Here is a 22,914-nt window from a genome sequence, read left to right on the forward strand (position 1 = left end):
AATTTCTACCCCAATATATTCAAATAACTTGTGGCCTATGCCAACTGCCAGGATGTGGGATCAGCCCCACTGTGTAAATTGAGTTTGGCACCCCTGGTCTAGATTATGCTCTCAAGTCTTTGGAGTGGGATTTGAACTCAACCTACTAGCTCAGAGGTAATAATCCAAAAATTCCCTGTCAATTTGATACTTTAAAAAAAATGAAATTTAGTCCTTTTCTTACCAGACGAAATAAAAAAAAATTGCGCCGCAGGGTAATTACACGTTTGAACCACAAGATCGTTGTGTCACTACCAGTTATTTTGTATGATTCAATGAAGGGAAAGTTCATAGTCGGCCAGCTGCAGTAATGGGTGGCGGAAGCATTTTTTTTTGCTGGCACAAACGCCGGAGAGGGCTGCTGCTAGTTCTGGTCGGCCAGCTGCGATGGCAGCGTGCGTGAGGGCAGAGCTGCCGAGCCGCTTGTTGTCGGTGTAAACAGGTTGGTGTCTGCGGGATAAAACTCTCCTTTAACAGACTTCGAAACACCAGGAAACTCTTCGCCGAAGGCCGGGGTGCTAACGCCGGATAAGATACGTGCGTGTCCTGGGTGCCGGGCCGCGTGGAGAGTCGGCACAGCCGTTGGCGTTCCGGGGCCTGGCGATAGCGCAACCTTTTCCTCCCTCCGCCGCCGGGTCTCGAGACGAACAGTGCCGCACGTGCAGACCGGCCACGTGCGCGCGCACGCACGTTGGCAGGCGCGCGCGAATAGCACCCTGGGGAGTGCGGGATACAACGGGCTGGTCACGTGCCGCTGAGTTTTCACCAAACCTGGAGTTGCTGTAACTGCCAGGTGGGCAGGTTAATATTCACCTGGTCGGGGAGCTGAGCCACCTTACCCAGAGGACTGGTCAGTTGGGCACCTACCTTTCCCTGGATCAGGAGACAGCCTTCAACAGGATGGACCACGAATACTTATTCACGACTTTGCGGGCATTCGGTTGCGGGTTGCATTTTGTCGTCCAGATCTGACTTTCTGTACACTGCCACGGAGTGTCTGATTAAGGTTTAACGGACCTTTCACTTTGGGAGAGGTGTGCGTCAGGGATGCCCTATGTCCAGTCAATTATACACCATTTGTGTGGAGCCTTTCCTGCACCTCTTGCGAAAGAGGTTGACGGGACTGGGTCTGAACGAGCCGAGTGTGAAGGTCGTCCTTTCGGCTTATGCCGATGACTTGCTCCTCATGGCTACGGACCCTATGGACTTGCGGAGGATGGGCGAGTGCCAGCAAGTGTACTCTGCCATGCCTGCCATAAGGATCAATTAAGAAAAATATTCTGGACTCTTGGTAGGTCAGCGGTGGTTGGAACTTCTGCCGGAGGAGCTCCGGCCCTTTGTCTGAAGCACCAGCCACCTCCGGTACCTGGGAATCTAGACCCTGCTGAGGAAGCCTGGCTGGTGAACTGGGAACAGCTCGACACTAAAGTCACTGCTTGCCTAAGGCGCTGGACAAGACTGCTCTGAGTGCTGTCCTACAGGGGTCGAGTGCTGGTCATGAACCAACTGGTTGCTATGCTACGGTACTGGTTGGTCACTTTGATCCCACCCCGGTTTTGTCACCAAAACTTGGGAAGCTCGTCGACTTCTTCTGGGACAAAAGGAAGTGTTGGGTTTCTGTTGCAGTTCTGAGTCTCCCGCTTAGGGTGGAGGTAGGCGCTGGTGTGGCTTTACACCCAGTTTGACAGAGGGGTTTCCTGTACGGGCTGCTCCTGCACACTCTCCACTTTGCCATCTTCGCCTGCCGTCCGGACATGCCTTGGCGTGCCGTCTTGCCTTCTGGCGGAGGCGGAGGTCCCCAATGGAGGGCTCTCTACGCGGGAGTCCTCCCTTGTTCTATCGGGGACTTGGCCTGGAGGGTGTTGCACGGAGCAGTCCCGTGCAATATGGTTTTAAATAGGTTCACGGACTCCCAGGCCGCCTGCATTTTCTGCGGCCTGGAGGAGTCTGTGTTTCATGTTTACACGGAGTGTGAGAGGTTGCAGCCCCTCTTTCATTACTTGAAGGGGCTGCTCCTCGATTTTTGGTTGCACTTCAGTCCCACGCTCTTGATCTACGGCTACCCGGTGTGGAGGGGAGCGGGCAGTTTGGAGGACCTCCTCGTGGGACTGCTCCTGGGCCTGGCTAAAAAAAGCCATCAATTGGTCCAGGCAGCGGGCGGTCGAGGGGGTCGTTCAGCCAGATTGCCTGCCTCTCTTCCGCGGCCATGTTCGCGCCCGGGTGGCCCTGGAGATGGAGCACGCGGTGTCCACCGGCACGCTTGAGTACTTCCGTGACCGGTGGGTGCCGTGGGGACTGGAGTGCATCATCAACCCGGACAACCAAATTTTAATTTGATTTGTTTAAGTTTCATTTGAAGTTTGTTTAATTTACAGTCAAATTTGTTAACGTACCCAAATCAAAAGAGTACACCCAGTTTGACGGAGGGGTTTCCTGTACCGGCTGTTCCTGCACACTCCACTTTGCCATCTTCGCCTGCCGTCCGGACACACCTTGGCGTGCCATCTTGCCGTCCGGCGGAGGCGGAGGTCCCCAATGGAGGGCTCTCTACCCGGGAGTCCTCCCTTGTTCTATCGGGGACTTGGCCTGGAGGGTGTTGCACGGAGCAGTCCCGTGCAATATGGTTTTAAATAGGTTCACGGACTCCCAGGCCGCCTGCATTTTCTGCGTCCTGGAGGAGTCCGTGTTTCATGTTTACTTAGAATGTGAGAGGTTGCAGCCCCTCTTTCATTACTTGAAGGGGCTGCTCCTCGATTTTTGGCTGCACTTCAGTCCCACGCTCCTGATCTTTGGTCACCCGGTGCGGAGGGGAACGGGCAGATCGGAGGACCTCCTCGTAGGACTGCTCCTGGGCCTGGCCAAAGTGGCCATCAACTGGTCCAGGCAGCGGGCGGTCGAGGGGGTCGTTCGGCCCGATTGCCTGCCTCTGTATCGTGGTCATGTTCACGCCCGGATGGCCCTGGAGATGGAGCACGCGGTGTCCGCCGGCACGCTCGAGGCCTTCCGCGACCGTGGGCGCTGCGGGGACTGGAGTGCATCATCACCCCGGCCAACACAATTTTAATTTAAAAGTTGTTAAGTTTTATTTAAAGTTATTTTAGTTACAGTCCATTTGTTTAATCACCCCATCAGAAAGAGTACACCCAGTTAGCAACTTTCCGCCTTCAGGCCCGTTGAGGATCCTCCAATATGGTGTGTTCTGGCTACTCCGCAATCAATACCTCTGCGTGGCTGGCTTGGGCGACACGTGGCTGATGGAACAGCGGGCCTGGGCTACGGTGGTAACCAGTGTCAGACGTACTAAATGGTGGCGGAGCGGGTTGGGTGTTGCCGGAGGCATTGAAGCGTCAGTTGTTCTGGCGCTGCCCGCAGCCAAAGCCATCCAAGTTTTGACGGTCATGCTCGGACCTGACTCCGGTGTATTGAGGAGGCTCAAGAGTATGGAGAGATCCTGACTCATCTTTACCCCCATTTGGGTGGCATTTCTCATCGGCGCAAAGTCCTGAAACTTTCCTCGGGAACCTACGCATCACCACTTGAACTGTCTCACGGAAATTCCTTCAGTACTATTCCACACAGTGCAGAGGGGTTTCTTGTACAGGCTGTCCCTGCACACAATACAATACAATACAATACAAATCGCTTTATTGGCATGATAAGGTACATCTTATGTTGCCAAAGCATCAAAATACATTTATGGTTGAACACATAAACGCGGTTCCATTCATACAGTGTATAAACAGGTATATCCCTGAGTTTATAAATATATTTTCGCCTTGTTTATATATACTCTTGTCTTAGTTTACTGGTTGTCCCTCTGTTCATGGCAAGCTGTAACATAGTGTGCTGCCAGTGTTACACAGCTTCTCTCCTCCCCCAGTAGGAATGGGAGTTTTTGGTTGTCAGTCAGATTTCTGAATTCAGGGCATATTTGTGAGAATTTTTGATAGAAATTCTCTCTGATGCCCTGATATTTTCCACAGGCTGTGAGGAAGTGCATCTCTGTCTCAACTACTCCCTGACTGCAGTGAGAGCATATCCTGTCTTCTCTTGGCAGCCTGGTCTGCCTGTGTCTGCCTTTTTCGATCGCTAGGCTATGTTCGCTAAGTCTGTACCTTGTCAAGGTTCTTCTCAGTTTGTTATCCTTTACCATGGTCAGGTAATCAGCTATGTTGTATTGTCTGTTTAGGGCCAAGTAGCAATTGAGTTTGCTTTGGGTTTTTGTTGTTTCTGCCCAATATGACAGATATTTTTCCTTTTGCTTAGCGACGATTGTGTTGGGTCGAATTCTTTGTGTTACCCTGTCACTGTCCTGGGGCTGGTTATTGTTAGTATTGTTATTAGTTACTTTATTGAGTCCCAGGACTAGTTGACTGAGGGTATTCTTCTTTATGGTCAGCTCTTGGCATTTCAGGGCGTCGTAGTGATAGCATTGGGGGTTGCTCATTTGTAGGTGATTCCAAAATTTGGTGGCTCTTTTTTGGATAGTGATTATTAATGGATATTGGCCTAGTTCCGCCCTGTATGCGTTGTTTACTGTTTTCCTTTGAGTCCGGAGGATACTTTTACAGAATTCCGCATGTAGGATCTCAATTGGGTGTTTGTCCCATTTTGCAAAATCTTGTTGTGTTAGTGGTCCCCAGACCTCACTGCCATAGAGTGCAATTGGTTCAATTACTGATTTGAAAATTTTGAGCCAAATGCTAATTGGGATTTCTATTTGGATTGATTTTTTGATGGCATAGAAAGCCCTTCTTGCTTTCTCTTTCAGTTCATTCACAGCCAGTTTGAAGTTTCCCGTAGAACTGATTTTTAAGCCCAAGTATGTGTAGTGAGTGGTTTGTTCAATTTTGGTTGTTCCTACTGTGAAATTTATTGTGGGTCCATGTTGTTTGGATCTTTGCTGGAACACAAGGACTTTGGTTTTTTGGGGATTTATTGTCAGGGCCCAAGTCTGGCAGTACGACTCCAGCAGGTCCAGGTTCTGCTGTAGACCCTCCTTAGTTGGTGACAGCAGAACCAGGTCGTCGGCATAGAGGAGGAATTTAACCTTGGATTCATATAGGGTGAGGCCGGGTGCTGTAGATTGTTCAAGTAGTTTTGCCAATCCATTAATGTAAATATTAAAGAGTGTCGGTGAGATTGGCGAGCCCTGCGTCACCCCCCGCCCCTGTGGGAAGTATTTTGTTTGTTTGTCTCCAATTTTAACTGCACATTTATTGTTTGTATACATTGATTTAATTACATCATATGTTTTCCCTCCTACCCCGCTTTCGATAAGTTTCAGGAATAAACCGTCATGCCAGATGGAGTCGAAAGCCTTCTGGAAATCTACAAAGCATGCGTAGATTTTGCTTTTGTTATGGTGAACGTGTTTGTCAATTAGGGTCTGTAGGGTGAAGATATGATCGGATGTTCTATAGTTTGGCCGGAATCCAATTTGGCTTTTACACTCCACTTCCTCATCCATGTCTCTCTTCCAGGCACCTGGCGTGTCATCTTGCCGTCCGGCGGAGGTGGAGGGCCCCAACGGAAGGCTCTCTACGTGAGAGTTCTTCCGTGCACCATTGGGGATTTGGGGTGGGGAGTGTTGCATGGAGCAATAGTGTGCAACAGCTTTTTAAGCACCTTCACGGACTCCCAGGCCATACAAGGATTTTGCGGCCTAGTGGAGTCCATGGCCCATGTATATATTCAGTGTGAGGCTGCAGCCCCTGTATAGTTACCTGAAGGGGCTGCTCCTGAACTTATGATTACACTTTAGCCCCACGCTTCTGATCTTTGGCTGTCTGCTGCGGAGGGGTGTGGGTAAGTCGGTGGGTCTGCTTCTGGGCCTGGCTAACAGCAGATGGCAGGGCTCTTGGTGGGCGTTGCTTTGGCTGCCTGCCTCTCTTCTGCGGTCTTGTCCGTGCCCGGGTGGCCCTGGAGAGGGAGTATGCGGTGTCCACTGCTACGCTAGTTACCTTCCACGACTGGTGGGCACTGCAGGTTATATAGAGTGTCTTGTAGATGCTGATAACAACATTCTGATTTAGTTGCGAAGGTTTCTTTTGCTTTTGTTGGTACAAGGAAACTTTTTTATCCGGCACCAACGGGACCGGCGTGGTGCCGGTTTATCAAAAAGTCCGGATTACGGAGAGGTATAGTAAAAGGTACGAGAGCTCTGTACACAGCAACAAATCCAGGCTCCCCTGTTGCTTAGCAACAGGTGCAGGAACTCCGACTACAAGATCCAAGCGTCCCTGTTGTTTAGCAACAGGTGCAGGAACTCCGACCACACGATCCAAGTGTCCCTGTTGCTTAGCAACAGGTGCAGGAACCCGATCACAAGACCCAAGTGTCCCTGTTGCTTAGCAACAGGTGCAGGAACCCGGCCACTATTTTGAAATAAAACTTACCTGCACCTACTCCTGAATTTTGCCGGTTAACAGAGATTTCCGGTTTAGGTGCTGGTAAATCGAGAGTTTTTTGTACTTTGTTGCTTATGTTGAGCTTATTTTAGTTTGATTGGACCATGTGTCTTTCCTATATTAGTGGTGCCCTAAAAAGGGAACTTGTCGCGCTGATTCTTGTTTGGTGACCCTGGGGCAACCCAGTGTCGTCCTTACTGGTCCATCAAAATAGGCCCAGGTGGGTGCTTTTTTTGGAGGGGATGAGGGAGGGAGTAGAGAAGGGGATTTAAAGCCTCCATGTACTGTATCTCTTTTTATCCCGGCAGGTTGGCCAATGCCAGCAGAACAAGTATCTCTAAGTGTCCAATTCCCACTTTTAGGCCATCGCTAAAACAAAACCAATTGATCCAGTCAATTAAAAGTTTGTGCGAATGTGCTAAGTGGAAATTTTACTCTCATCATCCTGCGATGCCCACTGGTCACTGAATGCTTCCATTGAGCTGGTGGGTCACTGCGTGATCATGTTCACTTGGGTGCCCACTATGGCTTTGAAAAATGACCAAGAACCTTTCATTAACCTGTCATTATAAAACAGCGTATCAGCCAGTTTATTGTGAGCAGTGTCATAGGAGGCGCACTGATGTGTGTTGTTTCTTATGAATGTACATATATCGAGGTTTCTATATATATATATATATATATATACTAGCTGGGGAGCCCCGCGTTGCGAGGGCAATTTTGGGGCGCTTGGTCTCCCTGCCCCTGTGTGTCCCCCCTCTCCCTGTCATGTCCTCTCCCTGTCCTATCCCTCCCTCCCCTCCCCTCCTCTCCCTCCCCTCCTCTCCCTCCCCTCCCCTGTCTCCCTCCCTCCCCTCGCCCACCCCCGCTCCCCCACTCCCCTCTGTCCCTCTCTCCCCAATCTCTATTTCTCATTCTGTTGCTCTGATCCGTCTGTCACTCTTTCTTGACCTCTTTCTGTTTCTCAATGTTTTTCTCTTCTGCAAAGTTTGTATCTCTCTCTCTCCCTCCCTGACCTTTCCCCATGACTCTGTCCCTTTGATGTCTGCCACCCTGACTCTACCTGCTCATTGTTCTACCCTTGGGGTTGTGTCTGTTGCCCTGATCTATCCTTTCCCCTGGCTTTTTTTCCTCTATCTGTGAACTCCTCATCTTTGCTTCTGCATTTTCTTGATGTTCTCTTACTCTCTGTCCTGTTCTGTCTCTGTCCTCCAACCTCCATCTCTTTCTGGTGTGATGTGTCTCTCTTCCCTGCAGTGTGTTTGTCCCCCAGATCCCTCCTTGTCCGTTGATGTCTCTTTCCAGTGTCTTGTCACCATCTTTTTGTCATCATCCTTCTGTCACCTGATCTGCCCCACCCTCTGTCAGTCCCCATCTGCTCCTTTCTATCTCTCTCGTCCCCTACCACTTGAACTGTTCACTCCATGCCTCTCTCTGGCATCTCCATCGTTTCTCTGTTCTGCCAGCAAGTGCTAAAAGATGTCATGGGGGAGGAGTCCCAAAGGCAAGAAAACAGGGCCAAGGTGTTGCTGCAAAGAAAGGTACTGGTTGGGGTGGCACTCAACATAAGGGTTCTGGATAAAGTGGCAAGGCCACCAGCAGAGGAGCAGCCATGGCAGTTATACCTAAAGAAAGAGCAGCAGGGTGCCAGAAGCAGCTGAGGAGAGAGGAAGACAACATGAGGCCAGGGCCAAACTCGTCTTGACTGTTGAAGATGCCTTGGGAGTACAACATTTAAAGTACAGTAGTGGGACCCTCTTTTTCTCAGTAACTTAAATTTCTAATGTGCAAAATAAAAACACAAAAATAGCCTATTTTGCAATAACATGATATCATTTATGTCTTTTAATTTCTTTATTAAAACTTTTACTTAAAGGCTTCAGCTTCTCCCAAGAGCCTGGGCTTTGCCTTGATACTTTTTTTATTCGTTCACGGCATGTGGGTGTCACTGGCAAGGCCGGCATTTATTGCACATCTCTAATTGCCCTTGATTAGGGACTAATCACTGCAGTTCATGTAGTGTGTGTGTGTGTGTGTGTAAGAAGCCCTATTTCAAAGACTACTGGTTACATATCTGTCATTGGGTTATGTTTGAATTATAAACATTCTTTTATTTTTCTCTCTGAGGCAAGCATGCAGGAGCTCCCCAACTGTACCTTAGAGTGGAGTGGAATTCAGTTGGCAAATTTAACTGGCTAAAAATAATGTCATTTTTATTTCATCATACTATAGGTGGACAGATGTCTAGCAGAGAAATGTTGCACACCGTGACAACTCGGATAGTATAAAACAGAAAATATTTTATCTCTGGACCTTTTCTAAGATTTATTTTTAACAATTGAACATGATAAAAGTAAGACATTTTTATTTGCTTAAGATGAACTGAACTCACGAAAGATTGAAAATGAATCAGCCTTCCTCATTCATTCACCCTTCTATACAAATGAAAATATGGTCAGTCAGAATGATCGGGTTTCTATTATTTTAAAAGTTAGGCCAATTGCAGAGCTATGTTGCTCCTGTCTTTCCTCACCCTTGTTTCACGTAGGCTTTTGTTTTGTGTGTATACATCAGTTATTTTTCTACCAGTATCTGCAATAATTGTGGCCTTAAAACCAGACATATCCAGGCCGAGATGGTTTCCACCTGAGAGTATTAAAAGAAATAGGTGCAGAAATTGGGAATGCATTGGTTATGATTTTTCAAAACTCACTAGACTTGGGGATAGTACTAGAAGATTGGAAGTAGGAAATGTTATACCATTTTTCAAAGACGAAGCAGGATAAACCAACGAACTACAGGCCACTGAGTTTAACGCCAGTAGTGGGAAAACGTATGTGAACATTTGGAGAAGTATATGATTAGGGAGAGTCAGCTTGCTTTGTGAGTAGGTTGTGCCTAACTAACCTAACAGGGAACAAAATCATTTGCGTGTTGGATCAGGAACTTATGAAGTTTCATGTTCAGCATTTGTAACTGCAGTTTTAATTTTACCACTGCTAATCGCTGAAAGTAGGATAACAAATTTGCATTAGCATTTTTGGAACAGCTCTTTTAAATTGAGAGTATGGAAATGTACTGCGTGTTAACTAATAAAAAAACTTAAAGCACAATATATTCGGAAAAGTTTGCTGCTAAAAGTGGAACTCAGTGTGGTGAATTCACTGATATCAGTCTTTTAATAAAATAATACTATTTGTTTTAAAATTGTTTTGAAAATTGTGTTTCTTTTTATACAGGATATTTTAGCCTTTCACAATGCTTGGTGGTTATGAAGATCTAGAGGCCTATGAAGATGAGCTGTATCGTGAGGAATCTTCCAGTGAGGCAGAGATAGATAGCGATGTGGAGTTCCAGTTATACAGTCAAGTGCACTATGCAAACAACCTCACTGAAGTGAAGATGGGCGGAAAGAAGGGCCCAGCCGCTGTGTATCTAGAGACTGTTTCAGTTAAAGACAACGTAAAAAAGGCAGGAAGAACAAGAAAAGTTGTTACTTCTGATAGTGATGTCATAGTCATTTCAGATAGTCCTGATGTCATTATTTTGTCAGACACTGCAGATGATGACAGTGTATATGCCTGCAAGGGTACAAAATCCACAGAATGGGAGGTCAGTGGAAGAAAAGCTCAATACATAGGGGAACCTGCACCAGGATCAGACAGACATACCCATCGTTCGGCACCAAGTGTGGGTAGACTGGCTGATGTGCGGAAGTTGGCTCAGCGCATGGGCAGCTCCAGTCTGAGCAGAAAGTCTTCACAGATCCAAGGGACAATGATGATAAAAGAGAGTGGAAGTTCAGGAGCCGAGGAGGATGATAAAATAGAGAGCTGGATGATGCTGGGACACGATCAGGAAGAAGAAAATGATGACAACATCCAGCTCAACATTGTATGTTGTGGAACATTGAGCAACCAAGAAGGTAGGAGTTTTGACAGTGTATCTGAATATATACCATAGTGTAACTATGAAATATATTTCTGCGTGGTGAAATAAGGTAACATTTCTCTGGTTTGACAACCCTAAAATCTCCTCATCAGATGATAAGATGTTGGTAGACGAACTCTTGCCTGTTTAACTATCCCAAAACGCTGACTCCAACCAGTTATACAATGAAGCCTGCAAATACAATGAAGTCTGCAAATTACCTGCTCAGCTTGCCAGAAAAAAGAATATAATGTTTTGCAGGTTATAACAATAAGAAGTTAACAGCAGGCATTGAATCACAATTACAAATTAAATATAATGGGAAAACCCAAGAATGATGAAACTGTTTTCAAATCTGACATTTCAGAATAGATAAAGCTAAACTCCAATAAGCACATGAAATGTACAGGCTACAAAATATATTAAATGATCAAGAGGATTACTGAGGTAACTGTTAATGCATTAATGTGGACAATTCCATTAAGGATCATATTTATTGGTTTAATGGAGGTAATCAGCAGAGTGTATGTCTGATATGTCAAAAAACACTCACCATCTACTCACCAATCAGCTCCTTCCCTTGTGCTGACGTCACTTTAGGTTTTTTACTCTGGCGCCACTGTTTCAAATTCTGCTTGTGTTGAGTTACTCCCAGCTCCGGTCCCGCTCAGGTCCGCTGCCTCTGCTCTAGGGCCTCCTCTGCCGTGCTCTTTATCTTGCTCTCGCTCCCAGCTCCAGTCCCACTCATGTCCACTGCCTCTGCTCTAGGGCCTCCTCTGCCATGCTCTTTATCTTGCTCTCGCTCCCAGCTCCAGTCCCACTCATGTCCGCTGCCTCTGCTCTGGGGCTTCCTCTGCCTCTCTCGTTATCTTGCTCTTGCTCTCGCTCCCAGCTCTGGTCCTGCTCAGATATGCTGCCTCTGAGTGTAATGCAATAGACAGACAAAATGACAGTTGCATGTTTTTGATTGTTTGTATATCAAAATGTAAAACAGCGATTTAAATTTTTAAATTTTTTTATTCGTTTTATGGGATCAGGGCGTCGCTGGCAATGCCAGCATTTATTGCCCATCCCTAGTTGCCCTTGAGAAGGTGGTGAGCCGCCTTTATGAACTGCTGCAGTCCGTGTGGTGATGGTACTCTCACAGTGCTGCTAGGTAGGGAGTTCCAGGATTTTGACCGAACGACGATGAAGGATCGGCGATATACTTCTAAGTCAGGATGGTGTGTGACTTGGAGGGGAACTTGGAGGTGGTGGCGTTCCCATGCTGCCCTCGTCCTTCTAGGTGGAAGAGGTCGCGGGTTTGGGAGGTGCTGCCGAAGAAGCCTTGGCGAGTTGCTGCAGTGCATCTTGTAGGTGGTACACACTGCAGGCACGGTACGCCGGTGGTGGAGGGAGTGAATGTTTAAAGTGGTGGATGGGGTGCCAATCAAGCGGGCTGCTTTGTCCTGGATGGTGTCGAGCTTCTTGAGTATTGTTGGAGCTGCACTCATCCAGGCAAGTGGAGAGTATTCCATCACACTCCTTACTTGTGCCTTGTAGATGGTAGAAAGGCTTTGGGGAGTCAGGAGGTGAGACACTCGCCGCAGAATACCTAGCCTCTGACCTGCTCTTGTTGCCACAGTATTTATGTGGCTGGTCCAGTTAAGTTTCTGGTTAATGGTGACTCCCCCCCCCCCCCCCAGGATGTTGATAGTGGGGGATTCGGCGATGGTAATGCCATTGAATGTCAAGGGGAGGTGGTTCGACTCTCACTTGTTGGAGATAGTCATTGCCTGGCACTTCTGTGGCGCGAATGTTACCTGCCACTTATCAGCCCAAGCCTGAACGTCGTCCAGGTCTTGTTGCATGCGGGCATGGACTGCTTCATTATCTGTGGAGTTGCGAATGGTGCTGAACACTGTGCAGTTATCAGCGAACATCCCCATTTCTGTCCTTATGTTGACCTTAGTGAACTAGATCAGTTTTTACAACAATCCGATAGTTTCATGGTCACCATTACTGATAGTAGCTTTTTATTCCAGATTTATTTAATTAACTGAACTTAAATACCCCAGCTACCGTGGTGGGATTTGAATTTGCATCTCCAGGCCTCTGGATTACTAGTCCAGTAACTTAACCACTATGCTACCGTTCCTGTTAGCATAGTCTCGGAATAAGGGGTCGGTCATTTAGGACTGAAATGAGAGAAATTTCTTCACTCCCGAGGGTTATGAATCTTTAATTCTTTACCCCAGAGGGCAGTGATGCTCAGCCAATTACAGGAAACTTTGTGATATTCGGCACCGACGGGACCGAGCTGTTGCCGATCTATCAAAACTGCCGGACAAACCAGTGCTAATGTTGAAGCATACGGAGATTTGCAGCTCCGTATCTGGCAACAAACACTTGCTTAGCAACAGCTTCTAAACAGTCGGCCGTACCTTGGAAGCATCTCTGTAGCTTAGCAACAGCTTCAGAGAGACTTTGCAGAGCCTGACTGTTGGGAAAAAAAGCCACGAGAAGAAAAAAACTAACAAAACGGCTCCTGATTTCTGCTGGTGGATCGAGGTTTCCGGACATACAACCTCCGGATAAACCAAAGTTTCCTGTAGTATATTCAAGACAGATCTATCGATTTATGGGCACTAAAGGAATCAAAGGATATGGTAGGAAAGTGGAGTTGATGTAGAAGATCAGCCATTGCATGGTGGAGCAGACTCGAGGGCCCGTATGGTCACCATTACTGATACTAGCTTTTTATTCCAAATTTATTTAATTAACTGAATTTAAATTCCCCCAGCTGCCGTGGTGGGATTTGAACTCGTGTCTCTGGATTATTAGACCAGGCCTCTGGATTATTAGTCCAGTAACATAACTACTATGCTACTGTACCCCTTAGTTAAGCATTTTCTTCCTATTCTAATGAATATTCACAGTACGAGCACTTGATGTTTGTAAACCCTGATCTCTTACAGTTGGGTGAAAAATCTGGAAATACGTGCAGTAACTGAATTTTTGTTTGAATGAATACCTTAAAAACAACATAAATCATGAACTTTAGAACTCTTATCCAAGGTAAATTATTTTTTTGAGGTAAAATTTAGAAAAATTCTGACTTACACCAAGACTGTCCATTTACAGAGAATTTCCTGTTTGTAAGTCTGCCCCTGATCATTTTCCAAGTGATGTAAAAATTGTTGGCAGAACAAAGTATATTTTGGGCTTGAAAACAGACATTTTAGATAATGTAATCACTGGTAAGCTGAGGAAGGTAAATAAAAAAGAGGCACCAGGCCTGGGAGCACTGGTAAGAAGTGGCTGGCAAAAATCAAGTGTTTACCACTATCTTCAGGAAATTATTCAAAACAGGAATAGTGCCTAAGGAAGCTAAAAATCAGTGAGCCCTATCCAATGTGGATAAAGTATAAGAAGGCATCCTGAAAGAGGGAATACCGAAACACCTTGACAGGTACGGTATAGTAGGAAGGTGTTAGCATTGGTTTATGGGGAAGAGGCTTTGTCCAACAAATTTATTGGAATTTTTCAATGAAATGACCGCTCTCATCGACAGTGGAAATTCTGTGGATGTGATATATTTAGATTTCGCACGGTCGGGAGGCAAGCCTCTAAGATGGATTGAAAATTGGTTAAACCAGCAAAAGCAGAGCGTGGTTGTGAATGGAACTGTGTGGACATGGTAAGGAGTCACTAGCGGGTGCCACACAGATCAGTGCTGTGGCTATTACTATTCACTGTGTAAATGATTTGGAGCTGAGGACAAAAAAGCAAATTTGTCTAGGTTTGCAGATAACACCAAATTGCTGGTATAACAACAGAAGACGCTGTAAAAACTCAGCAGGCCAGGCAACATCCGTGGAGAGAGAAATAGAGTCAATGTTTCAGGTCGAAACCCTGAGTCCTGACAAAGGGTTTTGACCTGAAACGTTGACTCTCTTTCTCTCCCACGGATGTTGCCTGGCCTGCTGAGTTTTTCCAGTATTTTCTGTTGTTATTTCGGATTTCCAGCATCCGCAGTATTTTGCTATCGTACCAAATTGCTGGTGTTGTGGTTCAAACAAAAGTGATTAAACAAACCAAATACAAAAGGAGCTGAATAGGTTGGCCGATGAATGGCAATTTATATTTAATGCGGATAAATGCAAGGTAATGAGACTAGGGAGTGGAAGTAAACAGTGGGAATATAAACTAAATGGTTCTGGGTTCTGGAGATATTGGTGGATTTTGGGATATTGCGGAGTATGTTACTGAAAACCAACAGTGTGGCAACAGTAAGAAAAGCTATCCGGATCTTGGGATGTGTAGCCAGAAGGACAGAAATCAAAGTCCAGGAGAATAAAAAGAATACCCACAAGGCATTGATTGGTATGGCCACCCCAGAGTACAATATAGCATTCTTTTGCTGTACAACAAGGCATTGGAGGTACTGCAGAAAAGGACAACCAAACTGATACCTAGATTAAGGGTCCTAAGCCAAGAGGAGAAGATGAAGAGCCTGGGATTGTTTCCTCTGGAGTAGAAGGCTCAAGGGAGATATTCAAGGTTCCGAAGGGAAGCAATACATTGAACCCTGATCAATATTCTCAGGATTGCTGCAAACTCTTGAACCGATGGACAGGCTGAAGCTTAGAAGAGGAAAGGTGTCCAGACAGTGTAGGTTTAACTTCCTCACACAAGTGGTGGTGAAAATATGGAATGGACTTAACAGGGAGGCAGTGGGGGCAGACACTGTTAAAATTGAAGGGAGATTTGGCAGATATTTGAAGGAGGGGGTGACTGGGGCGAGTTAGCTTTTGGGACTGACTGGTCTTTTCAGAGAATTTTTCATTTATGCAATTTGTTTATTCAAGGAGTCATGTATTTATTTACTGTTCCAGGAGCAGAGACAGAGAGGGAAGAGTCTCTATTTGTCCTTCTTTTATCTCCTTCAAGTGCTGCCAGACGGGGACATTAGCGAATTGCCTATGGCTAGGAGTGACTGAGTACGAGGCTAAGAAGCAATGCAAAGTGCATCCCCTATTATCAGTTATTTAAAATTCATTCACGGGATGTGGGCATTGCTGGCAAGGCCAGCATTTATTGCCCATCCCTAATTGCCCTTAAGAAGGTGGTGGTGAGCCGCCTTTTTGAACCGTTGCAGTCTGTGTGGTGAAGGTACTCCCACAGTGCTATTGGGTAGGACTTTTCAGGATTTTGACCCAGCGACGATGAAGGATCGGCGATATATTTCCAAGTCAGGATGATGTGTGACTTGGAGGTGGTGGTGTTCCCATGCGCCTGATGTCCTTGTCCTTCTAGATGGTAGAGGTAGATGGTGCGCACTGCAACCACGGTATGCCAGTGGTGGAGGGAGTGAAGGTTTAAGGTGATGGATGGGGTGCCAATCGAGCGGGCTGCTTTGTCCTGGATGGTGTTGAGCTTCTTGAGTGTTGTTGGAGCTGCACTCATCCAGGCAAGTGGAGAGTATTCCATCACACTCCTGACTTGTGCCTTGTAGATGGTGGAAAGGCTTTGGAGAGTCACACCACAGAATACCCAGATTCTGACTTGCTCTTGTAGCCACAGTGTTTATGTGGCTGGTCCAGTTAAGTTTCTGGTCAATGGTGACCCCCAGGATGTTGATGGTGGGTGTTTTGATGATGGTAATGCCATTGAATGTCAAGGGGAGGTGGTTAGACTTTCTCTTGTTGGTGCCTGGCACTTGTGTGGTGTGACTATTACTTGCCACTTACCAGCCCAAGCCTGAATGTTGTCCAGGTCTTGCTGCATGTGGGCACGGACTGCTTTATTATCTGAGGAGTTGCAAATGGAACTGAACACTGTGTAATCATCAGTGAACATCCCCACTTCTGATCTTATGATGGAGGGAAGGTCATTGATAAAGCAGCTGAAGATGGTTGGGCCGAGGAACTCCTGCAGCGATGTCCTGGGGCTGAGATGATTGGTCTTCAACAACCACAACCATCTTCCTTTATGTTAGGTATGACTCCAGCCAGTGGAGAGTTTTCCCCCCAATTTCCATTGACTTTAATTTTTCTAGGGATCAATATGTGGGGAAGTTTCAATGCTGATATCTCAAAACAGATACAGCAATAATTAAAACAAATTGGACCAATCTCCCAAACCCCAGTACATTATTAAATAGGCCTTTTCTTAATAAGCAAAACCATTACTTCTCTAATTTTTGTGCCTGTACCAGTATTGGGGTTTCAGTCACACTGGGGGTAGGAAGTTGCCTGCACTTCACTGTCGGTCTCTCTGCTTGCTCACCTTGGTGGCAGTTTGCAAGTTGGGAGGCAATGCTGGTGAGGAGCAGGGCCTTGGGCCAGAGAAAGGCAGCAGTGCAGCTTGGGATTTTGGCGGGTAAAGGGGAATAGAAGGAGAAGGCAAACTGTTATAGTAATTCTAGGCCATAGTGAATTTTTTGGGGGGGTGTGATGTGATTGGTCACTTTTGTGACTCAACCAATCAGAAATGACACTACACACGTGGTTTTAGGATTGACTGTCAGTTTGGTTCAGTTGTAGCATTCTCGCCTTGCCATCAATGTTGTGGGTTGTACCCTGACACTAAAGTTTGCAGCATAACCTAGGTTACCATAGTGCAGTAGTTGCATTGTTTGAGGTGCTGTTCTTCAGATGAAAATTAAACTGAGGCCTCATCTACCTGTTCTGGTTGTTCAAATGGACAGTGAAGATTCCATGCCACTAATTGAAGAATAGGGAATCCTCCTGGTGTCCTGAGCAACATTTTTTAAATGATAAACTTTCAAATGGTGTTCAGAGAGATTTGGGTGTCCTCGTGCATGAAACACAGAAAGCTAGCATGCAGGTACAGCAAGCAATAAGGAAGGCAAATGGCATGTTGGCCTTTATTGCAAAGGGGTTGGGGTATAAGAGTAAGGAAGTCTTGCTACAATTGTACAGGGTCTTGGTCTTGGTGAGACCACACCTGGAGTACTGTGCACAGTTTTGGTCTCCTTATCTAAGGAAGGATATACTTGCCTTGTAGGCGGTGCAACGAAGGTTCACTAGATTGATTCCTGGGCTGAGAGGGCTGTCCTATGAGAAGAGATTGTGTAGAATGGGCCTATACTATCTGGAGTTTAGAAGAATGAGAGGTGATCTCATTGAAACATACAAGATTCTGAAGGGGATTGACAGGGTAGATGCTGAGAGGTTGTTTCCCCTGGCTGGAGTGTCTAGAACTAGGGGGCATAGTCTCAGGATAAGGGGTAGGCCATTTAAGACTGAGATGAGGAGGAATTTCTTCACTGAGGGTTGTGAATCTTTGGAATTCTCTGCCCCAGAGGGCTGTGAATGCTGAGTCTTTGAGTATATTCAAGGCTAAGATAGATAGATTTTTGGACTCTAGGGGAATCAAGGGATGTGGAGTTGAGGTCTATGATCAGCCATGATCTTATTGAATGGTGGAGCAGGCTCGAGGGGCCATATGGCCTACTCCTGCTCTTATTTCTTATGTTCTTATTCCTGCCAGCACTGGCTCGATGGGCCGAATGGCCTCCTGTGCTGTAACCATTCTATGATTCAAACCAATACCACTTAAGAATTAATTGGTTAGTCATTTCATGGCTATTGTAAGGATTACATAGGATATATGGTACAGAAACAGGCCATTCGGCCCAACCAGTCCACTCGAGCCTCCTCCTGTCTTTCCTCATCTAACTCTGTCAACATAACCCTCTATTCCCTTCTCCCTCATGCCTATCTAGCTTTCCCTTAAATGCATCTATACTATTTCCCTCAACTACTCCCTGTGGTAGCGAGTTCCACATTCTCACCACTCTGGGTAAAGAAGTTTCTTCTGAATTCCCTATTTGATTTCTTGGTGACTATCTTGTATTGATGGCCTCTAGTTATGTTCTTCCCCACAAGTGGAAATGCTCTGTATCTACGCTATCAAGACCTTTCATAATTTTAAAAGACCTCAATTAGGTCACCCCTCAGCCTTTTTTCAAGTGAAAAGAGACCCAGCCTGCTCATCCTTTCCTGATAGGTGTACCCTCGCATTTCTGGTATCATCCTTGTAAATCTTCTCTCCAGTGCCTCTATATCCTTTTTATAATATAGTGACCAGAATTGTACGCAGTACTCCAAGTGTGCTCTAACCAAGGTTTGATAAAAGTTTAGCATAACTTCACTACTTTTCCATTCTATCCCTCTAGAAATAAACCCTAGTGCCTGGTTTGTTTTTTGGTAATGGCCTTGTTAACCTGCGTCGATACTTTGTGATTTATGTATTTGTACTTCGAGATCCCGTTGCTCCTGTACCCCACCCAGCCTCGCATCCTCCAAGCAATAAGTGACCTCTCTATTCTTCCTACAAAAATGTAATACCTCACATTTATCTATGTTGAATTTCATTTGCCAATTATATGCCCATTCTGCAAGTTTATTAATGTCTTCCTATAATTTTTTGCAGTCCTCCTCAATATGGTGCTGGGTCAGAATAGTTGCCACATTTCCCTGCATAACAACAGCCACTGCACTTCAAAAAGTAATTCATTGTGAGTTTGATATCACATGCGTGGATATTTTAGTCAAGGTTAAAGGGCTCAAAGCCAATAAGTCGCCAGGGATAGACATTCTATACCCTGGGGTGCTAAGTGTGAGTAGGGATGACATTTACTGAATGCTGTCAGTCATCATGAGAAAGTCAATGAAAAGATCCCATTGGATGGAAACAAACCTATTTTGAAGAAAGGCAATGAAAACAAACTGAGGTAAATTCAGTAATCTTGTATACGTAACTGGCAAAATAATGGAATTGATTATTAGGAATGAACTTGAAAATTATCTGTATGAAAATAACCTGGTTAATGTCAGCCAACATGGTTTAAGAAGTGGCAGGCCCTCCCTGACCAGTCTCCTTGACACCTTTAAGAAAATGGCATGGTAAGTGAATGCTGAAAAGCCCTATGATATAATATACCCCATGCCTCCAGTGGTCCTCCATTTCACAACTGCAGAATTTGGCAGCACCATCGAATTTCTTCCTGCCATGAAAACAGCAGAATCAGGACTGAGCAAGCTGGTTGGAGCTGGAGAAATTAGAGATATATTCTGCTGTTGCAGTAAACTTCTTAGTTAATACAGAAATCTCACAGGAGAAGGAGAAAAAGTGTGAGACTTCTCTTTATTAACCAAGAAGTTTACTGAAAAGCCATTTTACTTCTTGCACCTCTCCACTGCCATACCTGACTCTACCACTGTTCTTGCTACTAAAATCAAGTGGACCTGATCCCCCTCCCTACCTTCTGCTGGTTATCTTGCTGGCTGGTTTCTAGTAGTTCACTGGCTTTGGCTGGTTGCTGGGTTTGTAAGGGCAGTGGGATCCTGAGGTTTGGGAACGTTGGAAAGGGGGTCCTGGGATTTGGCAGACTGCAGGGATGTTTCTGGGTTTGGTAGCACTGGGAGTGGAATATGGGGTTTGGTAGAACTTGGGGAGGAGTCCAGGAGTGTGGCACAACTGAGGAGGAGGGCCAGGGTACTTCAGTACTGGTGGGAGGGGTCCAGTGCCTGACAGCAGAGGCAGTTCAGGTAGGCGTGACACATTGGAGCAGTCACTGCTACAATGGCAGCATTAAAAGTGATTAGAATAAAAGTAGTTGCAATTGTACTGACAGGCAGGAAAGTGGCAACAATAGCACATGCAGCAGACCCCAGACCGCATATGCATCATGGCAACCCGGCTTGACCACGGGTAGGCCTCTCCGAGAAAGTATTTTCCCGAATTTACACCAGTGTTCGGTCAATTTTATGAATAAGCATTTTATTCAGAATTGTTTAATTCTTTGGTTGTAGCTCAATGCAACATGACAATATCTTTTCAGTGATTCAGTTGGTTACATCCTGTTAACTGCCGGTTTGGGATTTGTATTTGCTACTTTGAGATTACTGGCTTTCAAAAAAGTGAGTAATTTGATTGCTCAGTTTTTGATGCCTATTGTTCCACATTGGTACTTAGCAATTGAATCATACCGCTTTGGATTTGTTCATATTTATTTGGTTGGAATCTGATTGGCATATTAACCAATCACTGAGTTTTGCCTATAGACGTGAGTCATTTTTGTGTATGATGCCTCTAAAAGGCGTGACATGACAGACGCGCACTAAATGCAAAAACCTTAAATATTTAATAAGTAGATAGATGGATAATGTGAATTGTGGGGCAATTTTGTTTTGGCCCTGTTCATATCAGTAGCAGGTGGCATAGAATCATAAAATGATACAACACAGAAGGGAGGCCATTCGGCTCATTGTGCCTGTCTTTGAAAGAGCTATCCAATTAGAAATCTTTCCCCTTTTGAGAATTTTTACATTTCCCTTTTGAAAGTTATTATTGAATCTGCTTCCAACACTCTTTCAGGCAGTGCATTCCAGATTATAACAAATCGCTGTGTAAAAAAAATTTCTCATCTCGCATCTTTTGCCAATGATCTTAAATCTTTATCCTCTGGTTACCACCCTTCTGCCACTGAAAGTAGTTTCTTCTTAGTCACTCTGTCAAAACCCTTCCTGATTTTGAACACCTCTATTAAATCACCCCTTAACCTTCTCCGCTCTAAGGAGAACCACCCCAGTTTTTCTAGTCTTGCCACGTAACTGAAGTCCTGGTACCACTCCAGTAAATCTCTTCTGCACCCTCTCTAAGGCCTTGATATGCTTCCTAATGTGTGGACAAAATACTTCAGCTGGGGCCTAACCAGTGATTTATAAAGGTTTAGCATAACTTCCTTGCTTTTGTACTCTCTGGGCGCGATCTTGTCTTTCGGTGCGAGTTGGGAGCGGGTCACGCCTTCCGGGTTCCGATCCCGTCCCCAACGACGCCCGACGCACAGACGTAATTTTACGTCAATTGGCCTTGTTAAGCCCGCCCTGCGGGTTTGCCAGCCAATTAAGAGAAAGCCGGTGTCAGATGACGTCAGTTGATGATGCATCATCTGACGGTTTTCTTAAAGGGGACACGCACTTTTTTTTGACAGATGATTTTTCAGTGTTTGACAGCATTGAGGTGCTGCAAACACTGCCAATCACTGTACAAAGGGGAGCCCTTGCACCCAGGCTCTCCAGTGAGACTCTCCTTAGGATAAAACAGATGGCAGTTGCAGGTGAGGTTACAGAAGCGACCTGTCACTGGTGAGAGAGGTTCTCCCAATGAGGTGGTACTACACAAACACTTCAAACCTTGTTACCTACAGAAAAGTCGAAATACATTAAAAATGATTTTCCCAACATTTTCTTACCTCTGAAACTCACCAGTGTACCATTGGATCCTTCACACCACTTCTGCAGCTGTCATCAATGCACAAACATTACAGTAGACCCATAGCATGCCACACTTACCTGGCATGGCGTCCGGATGCGGGAAGCCCGCAGTCGACTTGTCAAAATTGAAAAAAGCCTCTTAACTGCCTGTTAACTACCTGTTAAGTGCCTATAATCCTCTTCACACCGCTAGGTGTCAGGTCCCTGTGCAAATCGGGGACCCGACACGTGGGAAGACTGTATGGAGGCGGGTCGACAGTGGGTTCGGGACCCGCTGTCAATCTTTGCAATTTTGCCAGCAGTCCCGCCTCAAAACCCGTCCCCTGAGCACCGGCAAAATTCCCCCCATGTCTCTGTTTATAAAACCAAGGATCCCATATGCTTTTTTAACTGCATTCTCAGCTTGTCCTGCCACCTTTAAAGATTTGTGTATGTACATCCCCAGGTGTCTCTGTTCCTGCATCCCCTTTAAAATTGTACCATTTAGTTTATATTGGCTCTCCTCATTCTTTGTACCAAAAGGCGTCACTTCACACTTCTCTGCGTTGAAGTGCACCTGCCATGTTTCTGCCCATTTCACCAGTCTTTCTATTGTCCTCCTGAAGTCTATTATTATTCCCCTCACTGTTTACTACTATCCTCTTCACTGTTTACTACACTGCATGACAGACATGGAGCAATGGGTAGCCCAATGTAGTAGTTGATGACATCCACATTGCAGATTAACAATTGTGATGCAATGATTGCAAGTTTGAGTGATCCTCAACAGTCAATTCCCTGCATATAGCACAGTTGCTCGAAATATGGATGTGTATTGTATACCCGGTAAAAACTTTATTTTCATTACCTCAGAAACCAGTGAACCCACTTGTCCAGCATTTAATAGTCTTTTTGCTGTTATATACTGCATAGCCAAAGGGCAGAACTATGTGGCCATCATGGGGGTGATCAAGAAAAGAATTAGCATAAGGAGAAAATATAAATAAAGAATACCATCTAGTGTTTGAACGGCTGTTCTACAAGATTGCACTTTTCCAGTTAATGATGTGTAAGGATAAGTGTAGCATTCCAGTTGCTTCCTTAGCTGAGATGAGTTAATGTAAGAAATCACACAACACCAGGTTATAGTCCAACAGCTTTATTTGAAATCACAAGCTTTCGGAGCGCTGCTCCTTCATCAGGTGAAGTGGAGAGATGCATAAAGACACAGCTTATATAGTCAGAGAATCATGTCAGATGTTTACAGG

At 45.6% G+C, this 22,914-nt stretch overlaps 1 protein-coding gene across 2 annotated transcripts in view; it reads left to right on the forward strand.

Annotated features, from left to right (window-relative positions):
* The first annotated feature begins 338 nt into the window (after positions 1-338).
* The window catches only part of zcchc7 (zinc finger, CCHC domain containing 7), a 408,466-nt gene continuing 385,890 nt past the window's right edge, over positions 339-22,914 (forward strand). Inside the window, exons 1-2 of one of the 2 annotated variants that reach the window (XM_085983690.1) lie at positions 339-481; positions 9,689-10,374. In XM_085983690.1, coding sequence (XP_085839816.1) covers positions 9,708-10,374 — 667 coding nt within the window. In that variant the 5' untranslated portion in view covers positions 339-481; positions 9,689-9,707. Of the gene's footprint in view, positions 482-711; positions 833-9,688; positions 10,375-22,914 lie in introns of those variants that run through there. The other variant, XM_085983697.1, reaches the window with a different exon arrangement.

Source organism: Somniosus microcephalus, chromosome 1 (genome assembly GCF_052327205.1).
Source record: "Somniosus microcephalus isolate GS21.2 chromosome 1, FLI_Smic_1.0, whole genome shotgun sequence".
Lineage (NCBI taxonomy): Eukaryota > Metazoa > Chordata > Chondrichthyes > Squaliformes > Somniosidae > Somniosus > Somniosus microcephalus.